Here is a 14,262-nt window from a genome sequence, read left to right on the forward strand (position 1 = left end):
GAATGTTCTTAGGAGTGGTCGTTTGTTTTTGTTTTGGTTTAGTTATTTGTGTGAGCATGTCTTATAGCCGTTTGAAGGAGGGAAGCTTTTGTTCGTCATTTCTTCTCTTTCTGGTTGGGACTAAGCATGGTGAAGGCATCAGGTTTGGAGTCTGGAGGCACTTTACTTAGGATCAGTATATTTTACTAACTTAGCCCAAAATGATATCAGCAGAACTATTCTTACCCAAATTCACACTGAAAAGCAATGAGTTGTTCTGAGTGTGAGGCTGCCCCAGTTATGTCCTTGTGTATGTAAAGGTCAGTCCTTTCTGCTTTAGAAATAAATTGTAAGCTTTTTCAATAGCCTGGAGTCAGGGCTCTGGCACTCAGATATTGCAAACTACTTTATAGCATAGCAAGTTCAGAATGTTTAAATGACTACATTAAAATGGTATTACTTTGCCAAAGAGATTCTAGAACTTTTAGAGTAAAGGTAGTTAGCTCAGTTGCTGAGCCTACTCCTGTGGTACCATTCCTCTTCTTCATAGATAAGGCATTCCAGATTTTTAAAAGTCTTTGCCCAAGACGACTTACTAAATAGTAAGGGGCAAACCTCCTGGCTCCTAGATGGAGGACTTTCCCAGAATGCTGTCTGTCTATCTGATGTTATACTTGACAAGAGTTATCAGTTCACTTGCCTTTTTGCTCCTTATCTTTCCTCCTAAAGATTTTTAAAGCTTGATAAGTCTTTTCAGAATGACATTGTAGGTCATTTTGGGTTGTATGTTAAAATATCATAGCTAATAACTTATCTCAACTACAGCAAAAAAAAAAAGAAAGAAAGAAAGATTACACCCAGCCTGACTCATATTCAGACAGAAGTCACGTGAAAAGTATATTTAGTTTATGTAGCATATCCCTAAATGATTTCTTGAATATTAATATAGTTGTTTTCAAAGGTGAAAGTCCCTTTCAATGCTGAGTAGCTTTAATCATTTCTAAAACTTTCCCATGTGCTGTGTAGACATTGTGTAAATTTCAATAAGATGGAGCATGATACGTTTTAAGGTTTATGATTCATGAAATTCTCTGAATGTTCACTCAGTGTACATAAAATTTCAAAGCATATTGTTTACATTACCTATATTTATAAATTTCTCTTCCAGGCTGTTCCTTACTCCAGAGAATTTAAGCAGAAATATGACTACTTTAGGAAGAAATTAAAGAAACCCGTGAGTAACATGTCTTCCAAAAATGCTGTTTTAGTCCTTTGTAAGCTATCGAAGTTACTGCAGTGAGAACAGCGTATTTGTTATTTTTATATGTGCACTAAAAATATTACCTTCCTTTTTTTCACTGCACTTTGATCCACCTGGATCGTCAATCTGAATTTTCTTTTTAACAGAAATGGTAAGTGAAGATTAAACTAGTATTACATATCAAATCACCTGGAGGGTAATTTCTTATGTAATACATGAAAAGATAGAAATGATTTTAATGGGATATAAAATAATTCAGGACGTAGTCAGAAAACCTGGAGAAACCTATGGAGGCCATTGCTTATGGTTGTATTTAATAAAACCTGGATCCTAGTTAGAAAAATGGTCAAGTGCTTCCCTTGCTAGTCAAATGTAGAATTTTAATTATAGTATTTATAACATAAATGTAATTTATAACATTTAATTTTACTATTGGGCATATTAAGACCAAGTGTAATTTTCAGATTAACATTCTCACTGGGAAACACTGTTAAGATTTTTACAAAACTGAGAAACCCTGTAAGATTTTTATAGGCAGTGTTTTAAATTACAGTATTATGTTTTCTACTGACTCCTGTCCGCCACGTTTTCAACATTATTATGTCTTCTGTTTTACGTTTCGATTTTACCCCTTTGGTATAGGTTTTACGCATTTTCTCCTCAGTTTCTGCATTCACTGTTTTTTGTTGCTGTATTTTTGGTGTTTTGGCACCACTCACCGTTTCTTGGTTTCTTCCCATTGGGCCTTCACTCAGATCATCCCAGTTAGCTTGTGCTCCATCACCGTCTCTCCCTGCTCCAGCCCCTCAGTTGAGGCCTCATTTTCTGGGCATCTGCTGTGGATGACGCAGTGGGGATGCAAAGACGCATCGGACCTGGGCTCTGCCTCCCGAGCTCCCACTGAGGGGTTCTGTTCTCCCTTCCAGCACACTGATTTAGGTAGCTCTTGGGTCACCACTTTGGAAAGAACTCACGTTTGAACACAGGAAATCCCAGTGTTTTTTTGTGAGTCACCTGCATGTCCCCCAGTCATAAGTGATGACTTTGCAGATATCGCCCTGTCTCACTCGATGGCACCCTCACTGTGGTATCACCTGCCTGGAAACTGACTACGGCAAATCCATTTTCATAGCAAGGCCGCCCCTGGCCCTCACTTGTCAAGGAAGCAATGGCTCCCAACTTCAGTCAACGCTTTTCTCTTTTCACATGTATTAGCTATGACCTTTGGGATGCTGTCCCACAACTCGGCATGACAATCAGGGTCCCAATCCCCATGGCAACGGAATTAGCTTGTAGGCATCATGGGGCACGCCTGCTAGCTGCCCAGGTGGGGATTGTTTATGGGGTTTGATTACCTGGACTAAAGCCCTTTCCTTGACAGAAACAGTATATAGAGCTGACCATATTTCAGTTGCTAGTGGGGGGATAAGTGCCCCACAGTTGTTCACAAAAAGGAAAAGGGTGACTGTCTTCTACTCAGCAATCTCTGGCCCAGGCTAACAGCTGCTGGTGGATGGAGGCTGTGTGTGTCTCCTCCTGACAGAGTGAGGCTTCTCTGCCTGTGAAGAAAAATCCGTCAAGAAGAGACCTCAATTGGAGCCATTTGTCACGGCTTGTGTATTCAAAGACAGCCATTATTTCTGTTCTTTGTTGTTTTTTTCCTATTAGAAAGTAAGGGGTATATGTGCTGTATGATCATGGTTTTTTTTTTTTTCTTTTGTGTAGGCTGATATTCCAAATAGGTTTGAAATGAAGCTTCACAGAAATAACATTTTTGAAGAGTCCTATCGGAGAATCATGTCTGTGAAAAGACCAGATGTCCTAAAAGCTAGACTGTGGATTGAGTTCGAGTCAGAGAAAGGCCTTGACTACGGGGGCGTGGCCAGAGAATGGTTCTTCCTGCTGTCCAAAGAGATGTTCAACCCCTACTACGGCCTCTTCGAGTACTCTGCAACGTAAGTTAGAATGCGTCCTCACTGAAACAGTTTTATTCTTAATGAGTTGAAACATAATGAAAGAATAAGCAGCCCACTCATTTGCAATGAATTCACCCACCCACCCCACCCTTTATAAGCCTGGAACAGATTGTGACTCTGCCTGGTGAAGCAATGTACTCTGTGAACACCGAAACATGGTTTTTTTTCTTGTCCGTTGGGTTCATGTAATTGAAATTGAAAATGGGCTGGGTACTTATGGTAAGGAACAAAAGGCAATTTTCATTTGTAATGTTATGTTAATTCAGGAAAATTTGTCAGTGTCAGAATTCAGAAAGTCGTCATCGTCATCTAATGCACAAAGATAGTTTCTGAAGTTTTTCTGAAGTTATAACAATTAAAGGCAAACGATGATGGCTTTGAAGAGCATTCGTCAGAACCCAAAGGACTGTGCCCTGGTCCTGGGACGGAAGAACCAGGTCCTCCCTTGTGTTAGGATTTCACCATTGCCAGACGTGGACACTAAGAGATTCAACTGCTTTCTCAGGAATCAGACGCTGGCTGCTTACAAGGCCAGCCATTCCTCCTCCGGGCTGCGGCTCCTCCAAAGGCTTAGGCTGCACCTGAGCCCCCAGTAGAATAGTTGTTGACCTCGATGAAAGGCGTCCGGTTCCCTAAGGGGACAAGGGTTCGCCCGCATCTTCCACCTAGTGCCGGTCTCCTGGGGGCTCTTTTGGAAGGCAGCCCCCTGCCCAGTATCCTGTCCAGTTGCTCTAGCCAACAATTGCCTAGCTCGTTGGTCATGGTTATTACCGAGTCCCATGAGAGAGTCGGCTGTGTAAACGTGAGAGAAGCCATTCACGCGGCGGGCAGGGTAGGAAGACAGGATCCTCACCTCTCACCTATATTCCCGGAGGAATCTGTCTATAAAGCCCAATTTGAAAACCACTGATCATGATTTTGAGACCAAAGAAGAACGATTAGGTACACGCACACATTTTGCAGTTTATGTTGGTGAGACAGCTCTATGCATCTCCCTGTGGCCTTGGGGCCTTTCAGGGCACAGTAGGGGCCAGACCATAGGTTGAGCCCATAGGGAAAGTCTTAATCCCCAAACCAAAAGCGTCTCAAAGGAAGGAAGCCGCCTCCTCACGGAGACAACCTAAAGTACTCCCGTGCGCAGTCCCTTTGTCATGTGGCATTTTTCATCTTCCCGAGGTATTGGGCTGAACCATATGAAATTGACATTTTGCACATCAAAAATAGTCGAGTATCAACAGTTTCTTATGGTTTAACTTACATCGGGCATATGCACCAGCTCTATTAGGCCTCAGCCACTGGTCACAGAAAGGGGCTAACTAAACAGCAAGTCACGTTCTCTAGCTTACGCCTTTCCCCATCAGCTGCAGAACATTTGCATGTGCACTGTAAATGCGTAGTGACATATGGCAAAGGAAAATTCACATTCTTTCCTACCGAAAAATATGATTAGGCTTGTTCTCTCTCTTTCTCCCCAAAGGGACAACTACACACTTCAGATCAATCCCAATTCAGGCCTCTGTAATGAAGATCATTTGTCCTACTTCACTTTTATTGGAAGAGTTGCTGGTCTGGCAGTATTTCATGGGAAACTTTTAGATGGTAAGTTATGTAAAAAGTCTCGAAGTAATAAAAATAGTGGAAAGAGCTCAGTGCTGTTTATAGTTCCTTATTAGGTGTGTTATCTTTGACATCATAGATTTTAAGCAAAGCTTCACTGGTTCTGTGTAATTCAATAAATTATTTTTATGTTTTGCTCACAATGGAGGTTCTTTTCCCTGATGTCATCTGAGTTTGGGCACCGAGGCCATAGGGTGAACACACAGTTTAAAATTTTTTTACAAAAAAAACCTTGAGTGTGAAGCACAGAACATCCTGTCATTGTGTATTTTCTCTTTTCCGGAATAACTTTCCTTTAGCGAGAGCTAGATTTGGTGACAGATGGAAAAGCTAATTGAAAAGTTAATTAAAATAATGTCATTCACCCCGTATCCTGCTATTGTTTCACTTGTCCCCATATTATTATTATTTTTTTGAATGAGAAAAGACTGTAACTAATTTCAAAGCAATGTTTATAACACAGCTAAGACCCTGACCCTGGAATCACTGCTGAAACAGATGGCACAAAATAATCTCATTCTTCCTTAGAGCGTTTAAGTCATGAAAGAATTTCAAGGAACCTTGAAAGTTAGAAGTGAAACTCCCTCCCTGGCTATATCTATAAGCTAATAATAGAGACTTCTAATGGATTTGGCCATTTCAAAAGTACTGCCCTTAAGAGAACACTATAGAAATCATCAGTGAGGAAAGAGAATCAGAAATATTTTTGAAGGATTTGGGGGTGAAATGGTTGAGGATGGAAGAGAGTCAGATTTGAGTTTGACGTTATAGTCTATAGAGAGATTTCCAGGGAAATTATGTTAATAGCATCTATGGAATCCTAGCTAGTCTAATAAATAATTGATGTCTACTCTACTTTATCCTTTAGTTTATTTTACTAGTAATTGCTAGCTGATTTTGATCCTTGATTTCAATATTTTATTTTTATTTTTTCTGGTGAGAAAAAACTGCACTCTTTTCTGTATACATGCGTACCGTGTGAATATATTTTAATTTGCAACATTGGAGTTATGCCATAGATTGTTTCTACTGATAAAATTCACTTCAGCCTTTTCTTAGAAGGCCAATTTATTTACCTTCTGCCAAGTGAGAAGACATTCTTAGTTGCTGTAGGGAAATAGAAGATTTCCATCTTATCCCCTTTCCGGTTTTTTCCTCCCCATTACTACCCAAGAAATAGAAGATGTGGTCCTGACCTCAGTGAACTTATAGTCTAGTGGGGGAAAAACCAGAAGACTCACAGTGATAGAGTCCAAGTAGAAAGGACCACAGGGACTACTCCAAGGAGGCACTAGTTTACTGGATGGTCAGGAGCGTTTTACCAGGATTAGGCACACCCAGCAGGTGGGGTAGGATTTGAGTGTTTAGAAGCTGGGACCATTTCAGAAGAGCAAGGTCTGGCCAAGTGAAGACTCAGTGACGGGAGTAATGGAGAGAAGCAGGAAAAATTGAGGGTATCTAGGAGACGGCTGCAAAAGATATCCAAGTACATCAGGAATTGCAAAATGGAGAGGCAGGATGACCACAGAGTGTGTGGTCAGCAGTGTCTTCAGTTTCTTAAAAATGTGAATGCCCCGGGAAGCAGAGCACACACATTCCCTTTTGTCAGCTTCACCCTCGGCCTCCCGAGACACCAAAGGTGTTTGAGTCTGCAGCCTTAGGGCCACACTGAGCCCTTGAGAGTGGGAATACGCTACAGAGGACTGGTGATTGATTAGAGGGGGAGTGGGGTGGGGAACGGGCCTGAGGTTACAGAGCCCCTGGTGAGGAGGTGTGTGATGCTCACTTGCCTTTGGATGTGATGGATTGGGGGTCCCTGTGGGATACCCGTGTGGTGGTGGAGTTGTCCTCACTGTCATTGCCTCACTCAGGCTTCAACAGCCCTCCCCTGGAAGACTGCACAGCCTTCTAAGTGGTCCCTGCCCAAGCAATAATACTGAAATGCAGATGGAATTTCCACCTGGGCTTTCAGTGACTCCGTGTTGTGCTCAGGCAGTTGCCCAAATGCAAGCGGCATACTCCCCAGTGACTTCTCTGACCTGTCCTCCCCAGGACACCCTGTGCATCTGTCCTGACAAATCATTGGCGGGTCCCGGTCTTATCCCTCTGCTTGGAGTGCCCTCTCTCCTCTGTTCATGTGCCTTGTTGGCACTGCAAAGCCTGTTGGGCCTCGAGGCTTGTCTGTCACCTCACAGGAGCCTTTTTGACCCCTTCCTGCTATACCACCTCTCTTAGCGTTACTGCCCTCTTTACTACCCTGCCCCCCCCAAAAAAAAAAACAGGCCCTCATCTCTTTGGTCACAGATTATTATAAAAGGTCTTCGACTGTTTTGCCCTGGTCCTTCAGTCACATTGAAGGCAGGTTAATATTATATTTCATTTCTTTTTTTTTTTTTAAAGATTTTTTATTGGGGAATTAGGGGGATGGGAGCAGCACTGGGGAATTGGGGGAAGGGGAACAGACAAGTTGCTGTCGTTTTGTTCTTCAGTCTAGTTGTGGAGGACGTTGCTTCACTGACCCAAGTTGGCACCATCATTGCGCTCTTCCCGGGCGAGGCAGATCAGTCGCTGGCTTCTGGACGGCCGCTCACTGCAGCTGCTGGCCGCTCACGCTGGCTGCTGGCTACACACGGTAGCCCATGGCAACCCACTGCTGCAGGGGCTGCAGCCTATGCTGTCGCCGGTAACTCATGGCAGCCCAGCTCCACGTCGAGCTGTTGTTCAGCATCTTAGCTGTAGAGGGCAGTGTCACTGGCCCTAATATGTGGGATCCGAACCGGGAACCTCTGGCGTCCCAAGCCAGTTCTTAACCACTGCACCACTCGGCCAGCCCTTATATTTCTTTTCTGATGTACAGCAGTATCAAAGATTTGGAACTAACCCAGTTTTCATATTTTAGGTTTCTTCATTAGACCATTTTACAAAATGATGTTGGGAAAGCAGATAACCCTGAATGATATGGAATCAGTGGTGAGTAAAGACAGATCACTCCTACTGCCATGGGCCACTCATGCCTTACGGAAAGGCAGCTGTCACCATGTTGTAGTCACAGCAATTTTTATGGGGGTCATCAATCAATGTGAACAGGAGGGAACATTTCATTGTTCGAGAAGTACATTGATCCCCCTAATTTTTCTAACCAAGTCATTGTTCATATTAACTGGAAGCGTGGTACTTGGGTTGGATACAGCCACAGGTCAGTTACCGCTGTTTAGCCAGGACTGGCGTGACCAGTATTTTGGGGGTGGAAGCTTAATGTTAATTTCTGTGTCATTACTTATAGGATAGTGAATATTACAACTCTTTGAAATGGATCCTAGAGAATGATCCTACTGAACTGGACCTCATGTTCTGTATCGATGAAGAAAACTTTGGACAGGTATGTGTCGGGGAACCCCAGGATCTCCTCTTTGACTTTCAAAGAGTCTCTGCTGCTTCACAGGTTCTAACACAATTTTGCTGGACAATTAAAAACAACCTCCAGTTCACAGGTCCCTTCCTCCAGGAAGCCAACCCTGACCCCAGACCATAATACTCCAGAGTATCTCCCATGTTTCCTGTGGCATGTACCATGGATGACTTGGCATTTATTTGTACGACTCTGTCTTGGCATCTGCCTCTCCCACCAGGTTCAGTCTTAGTGACAGCAGCCCTGGGTCTGCCTTTGGCTCACCACCGTGTATGCACCACCTGGCAGGCTGCCTGCTGCAGGCACTCAGAATAGAGCTGTTGAACCAAAAATGTGGGCATCAGCGAGACACTCATGCAAGCTTCTCACCTGTTTGAGCCCTCGGCAAAACTGTTGGCTGCACTGCAGTTTATGCTAAGCCATAGAGGAAACCCATGCCTCTCTTGTGCCAAAAGATACAGTCATGTCTTCAATGGAGTAAAGTTACCACAGAATTGAAATGCTGTGCCCTCGGCCTTTCTCGGTGCTTTGAACTGCATTTTTTGTTTGTTTCATTCCACAAATAGAAATATCAGACCGTGAAGTGTGATGGTAGCTGTCACTTCATGTAATGAAATTGCAGCTGTTGCCATTATTTTGCAATTTGTTTTCTTAATGGTTGATGAGAACCTGGAGCTGCCGTTTTCTGGGGCCCACCATGGATGTTTCAGATGAACAGATTCCAGTATATCTGAACAACTGTCATATGCCAGGCAGAAAGAATAAGCCGTATACCCATGCACTCATGTACGCACATAGATACACGCACGCACCTCCTGGAGGAGGCACCTTTTTAGAGCTAGAATAAGTAGAAATTCTTATTGTGGGTTCAGCACAGCAGTGTCTGATTTGGTTGTTTTGAAGAGGCACGAGGAGTGTGGGCTTTTAAGTAGCTGTGCAGGAGGGAGGGGCAGAAAGTGGGCTTAGGGCCTGTAGGAAAATTCTTCAGGAGCAGGCATGAGTTAGCTTAAGGCATACATTCCCAGCCCGGGAGATACTGTCCCAAGGGGGCAAAAGCTGGCTCTTGGAGGACAGAAAAGTCTCAGCCATTACAATGGTTGGTGGCCCTCCAAAGGGCCACAGTGTATACCACTGATGTACCATGGGTCTCTTTATTAGGATTGCATGGGAGGAAAGGGGCAAATGGGGAGGGGAGCAAAAAAAGCTCTTCAGGGGCTGTTAATGACAGTAGGCTGAGAAACACTGGGAAAAGGAATGCGTGAAAAGGCAGAAACTGGAAATAGGAGAGAGAGGTGAGGAACAGAGCGAGGTCCTGGCAGAAACCAGCCCCAGAGCCCAATGTGGAAGTGGCCCCAGGAAGGGTGGAGGCGCTGGCTCCTCAGAGACCAGGTCAAAGAAATGGGCGGCAACTACGGGAAACGCGAAGACAGAAAGCTGGGCCAACGAAGGACTCTCAGTATCGTCACTTACTTTGATGTCTGCTGGGAGGGGCCAGGAGGAGGACGAAGGCCCGGCCCTTGACAATCACCCCACAGGGTTTGTGGAGCTCCAAGAATGGAGAAAGAGGAACCAAACCCGCCTGGCCAAGCCCAGTACCCTCCAAGCAGCTTCTCAGCAAGGTCCTCAGACACTCGGCAGAAGGCATCTTGGAAAGATTGGGGGGAAGCGTGTGAATCCAGCGTTTCAATTGTGACCAACTGGGGCTTGACCCCAGCTCTCTCCACTTCCTGCTGAGCCCTCCTCTCAGTGAGAGAATGGAAGCAATGGCACCTGCCTCGTAGGGACAGCAGTGATCTCCCCTGTGGCGAGCCTAACACCGCACCTGGGCCACAGGAAGCATTCTGCAGTCCAGCCCTGGAAGCCAGTTTAAAAAGTGGCATTTGAACAGCAGCTGTAAGTTACCACCCACTAAACTGCTGTCTGTGAGGAGCCCAAGCAGGATGCAGACTGAACACCGTGGAAAGTTTGAACTGAGAGGCACCAATGGCCAGGCTCTGAGGATTTCCCCCTGACCTAGTGGCTTAGGGAGCAGACCTGAAACCCCCTCCTCTGCCTGTCCTTGTGCCGTCTGTCACTGCCGCCCGCAGAAACCCTACGTCAGAACCAACGATAAAGCCAGACCACTGCCTTCACACCCATGGCTGTTTGACCTCCTAACTTACTATGGATAGTACGGTCCCTTTTTAAAAAAAGAAAAGCAATTTTATTAGTTTATCTGATTATAAAATATTAATCTTTATAATAAAATTAAAGCCAGTACAATAAAAAAATCACCTATAGCTCCAACCACCTAGAGAAAAATCACAATTAAAATTTGATTTATATCTTCAGAATTATTCTGTGTAAACACACACATATAAGATTTTTTTTTTACAGAAATGGAAGTATGCAATGCATAGTTTTTGTTTTGTTTTGTTTTGTTTTTGTTTTTGCAACGCGTAGTTTTAACTCAGTATATCCTAGATACCTTTCCATGTCAGTAACTATCAATGTATTCCATTTTAATGGCTTCAGTGAATTCCATTTCATTGGCCATATTTTTTTTTTTTTTTTAAGCTGAGCCATCCCGCCACCTGTTGGCAGCTCACGGCTGCTCAGCTCGGGCTGACTCGAACCGCTGTTGCTCAGAGCTCAAACTCTTGAGCGAGCTCTTAACCAACTGAGCCACTCAGCCGGCCCTTGGCCATATATTTTTTAACCATGCCCTGTTGGTAGGCATGTAGGCCATTTCAAGTATTTCACTATATAAACTGTACAGTGATGATAATTCCAAAATACATATTTTGTACACTTGACCAATTTTTCCCTTGGTATAAGTTCCAAAAGAAATTATTATGAAAATGGATATGCACATCAAAATTTTGATGCCTGTTTGCCAAGTTGTCTTCCCAAAAGGTTGAACTAATTAGAATCCCACCAACGATGTAGGAAGAACCATTTCCCCACACTTAGGATTTGGTCTTTCTCTTCAGCTTTTGGGGGCCCCAGAAGCTTTCCTCCTTCCCCCTGTCCACCCAGCCTCATCTGTGGTTGACCGTCTCATTCAGTTGCCCTCTGGAAATTGCAACTCCCAGAAAAAAATTCTATCTTATTATAGCTGATCTGTGCTGGAAGCCTCTCAGTACCAAGAACCGGATTGGGTTTATTAACTTGATGTGGCTCTGCTAGAAAAATGTCATTGCTGAGGGCAAGAGCAAGCCACTCTTCGAGGAGAAAGAAGTGGGCGGGGGGAGGGGGGACCTTCATGAGCTTATTAAAAAATACTGCAAAAGTATAAATAAATACTGTCCACAAACTTCCAAATAACTGTCAAAGAACCAAAAATATTTTGCTATGAGAAGCATCCCCACCCACTCACTAAGCAAAAGTGTTGAACAGCCTCAAGAGTTGCCATGACCTGGACAGGAACAGAGAACCACAGGGAAACAGTGGGTGCGATGGAAAGACAGCAGTGGAGAGGGGACCCCGGGCGGGAAGGAAGGAGTCGAAGAAAACCAAAACTGCAGTTAGGGGTTCAAGTCCATATTGGGAAAGGAAAGAGCTGAGCTGACATTTTGAAAAATGGAGTTCAGTCTTGCGGTGGAAAACCCACAGACTTCCCCAACAAAGAAAACGAAAAGGAAAACGTGTGGAGGGACTAGCTCAATGTCCTCTGATTGGAAAAGCTGTCTCGATGTGAATAGGAACAGTAATCTAGTGCATAATCAGAGCAAACCTTTGGAGAGAAACAAGATCTAAGTATTCAGGTCAGAGAGGCCCAGCCTGTCCCTGGGCGTGTGTGGCGGGCGGATGAAGATGACTGAACATGGGCCTCTGCCAAAGCAAAAGATTTCATTACAGACGTGACTGTGTCCCTCATGGTGGATGTAACCTGGAAAGCCTCCTTCAGGCTTGGCTTACTCTCAGATATAGCCGGGTGTGTGTGTGTGTGTTGGGGGGAGGGGGCAGGACTGAAAGAAATCCCACCAAAATGCTTGATGTGGTTATCTTTGAATAGGGGAGCTGTGAGTGTTGGAGTTTTTTTTTTCCTTTTTCTTTTATCAAGATTTTTATGAGAATAAACATTTTATTTGTGAAATGGTCAGCCTCTCCCTCCCTCCCCTTCTGCCGGTTATTGCTTTGTATTCACTGATAGCAAGCCAGGGCCGGCCCAAATCACAGGAGAAGGGATGCCTTCATTTCAGCTGCTTAGCTCTTTATGATCAGGTAAATCCATCTCTCCTGCCTCGTTTCTTAAGCTGCTTTTTTTTAAGTCCCTGCATTTTGCCTCTTAGAAATTCAACATATCTTTTTTATGACTATGAAAAACTAATTTTCAGAAACAAATCGAAGGCATTAGAATCTGGATCTCGGTAGTCTTGATGGATGGGCCCTGTCTTCTCTGTTAGCGTAATTAATTTCTTGATAAATGAATAGCAGGTGGAAAAAAAACGCTGCTCCTTTCCATTGTCGCTAAATGGGTGAAGAATAATTGAAACTCATAAATAACTGTAAAATAATTTGCCTTTAATGATAACATCTTTAAATGTGTGACATCGTAACAACTTGAAAGCCTCGTTAGACAGTCTCTTGTACACAAAGCCTATCTGCTGGGAAATACTCCTGAATACATTTTGCTTATCTTCCTTTTCTAGGAAGACATTATCACTCAGTAATAAGATGCAGAATGACTTCATGATGGTGATCGTTGTTTCCTCTTTGTAATTACAGACATATCAAGTGGATCTGAAACCCAATGGGTCAGAAATAATGGTTACAAATGAAAACAAAAGGGAATATATTGAGTACGTATCCACGTTTTTACAGTCTTTTTTTTTTCTTTTTTTGTATTAAATTGAACAGCATATTGGGTTGACATCCCTTGCCTTTTAAAACAGTTCACATGGACATACTTTCAACAATCTGAGCTCCTTTCTGGTTTGGGCTAGTAGGAAGTTGAATTATGGGATGAAACACATGATTTGTGTCATGACTTCAGTGAGCTGCCATATGAGGGAGCAATGGAAGGAGGAAAGGGAGCACGTTAACGAGTGACATGAAAGATGCTCTGTTGGAATATGTGGATGTCTCGTCTAAAATTGAGAATCGCAACAATGGAATAAAGTTTCAAAGAACAATGGGATAAAATTAGGAACAACTGAAGTAAAATAGTTCCTCTCTCTCCCTACTTCTTTTCCATAATGAAAATGTTGCAAAATAGTGAAAATGGGTGGGAAAATTCAGCACATGCAAACACAATGAATTATTTCTGATAATTTGTAATTTTCTTAACCCAGTCTCAGCCTCCGTTGGCGGAATAAAACGTTGAGTCTCTTGGAAGTCCAGCTGTTCAGTAATCATAGGGCATTAATACCAGGCAGACGGTCTTTCTCTGTTGGGCACATCACATTTTCTTATTTGGCATATATGTATGCTTCAAGCACACAATTCTGGGATTTTCCAAGGGTTGCCAGGTTGCCCTCACTACCACTGGACAGAGACTAGGTCAGTGCAGCAGTGCTTGGTCCCTGGGTCCTGGTTTCTGCTCATCTTACAGGGTCCAGCTGTGGCCTGGCTCCTCCTATGATTCAACAAGCTGGGTTTCCTCCTCTTTTCTCAGTGTAATTGGTCAGAGGGCTTAATTCGGAGTATTGGCATCTTTTAGTGTGATCTGCAAAGGAAAACCTACTGTCCTTCCTAACTAGGAGGAACTGGAGAGTGTTGGAGTCTCTCCTTAGAGACCCTGACCAAGCCTGGACTGTTACACACCAGACTTCTCCACTTCCCAGGGAAAAGCTGGCTAAGCTTAATAAAAACCTAGAAGCAAGAGATACTACCGTTCTTACCGGTTCACATTAATTGGCATATTTGTTCTGAACTTGGGCAGTCTCGGCAAGCAGACAACACCCTGGCAGACACCACTGTGTTTGTTCGGACAGTACAGGCTTTGAGCAGATTTTAAATCCACTCCACCCCAGGGTGACTGGGGTTGAAAGTCTGAAGATTCAGGCGTTATGGTATGTGCTGTGCATCATTCTTTG

The 14,262-nt window shown here is 43.7% G+C and overlaps 1 protein-coding gene across 19 annotated transcripts in view; it reads left to right on the top strand.

Annotated features, from left to right (window-relative positions):
* NEDD4L (NEDD4 like E3 ubiquitin protein ligase) overlaps positions 1–14,262 on the top strand; it is a 270,127-nt gene that overhangs the window by 241,237 nt on the left and 14,628 nt on the right. For all 19 annotated transcript variants that reach the window (XM_019640653.1, XM_019640654.1, XM_019640655.1 and 16 more), the window contains 6 exons: positions 1,148–1,213; positions 2,966–3,195; positions 4,694–4,815; positions 7,733–7,803; positions 8,117–8,212; positions 12,953–13,026. In XM_019640653.1, coding sequence (XP_019496198.1) covers positions 1,148–1,213; positions 2,966–3,195; positions 4,694–4,815; positions 7,733–7,803; positions 8,117–8,212; positions 12,953–13,026 — 659 coding nt within the window. The remainder of the gene's footprint in view (positions 1–1,147; positions 1,214–2,965; positions 3,196–4,693; positions 4,816–7,732; positions 7,804–8,116; positions 8,213–12,952; positions 13,027–14,262) is intronic.

This window comes from Hipposideros armiger, unplaced genomic scaffold (assembly GCF_001890085.2).
Source record: "Hipposideros armiger isolate ML-2016 unplaced genomic scaffold, ASM189008v1 scaffold_52, whole genome shotgun sequence".
Classification (NCBI taxonomy): Eukaryota; Metazoa; Chordata; class Mammalia; order Chiroptera; family Hipposideridae; genus Hipposideros; species Hipposideros armiger.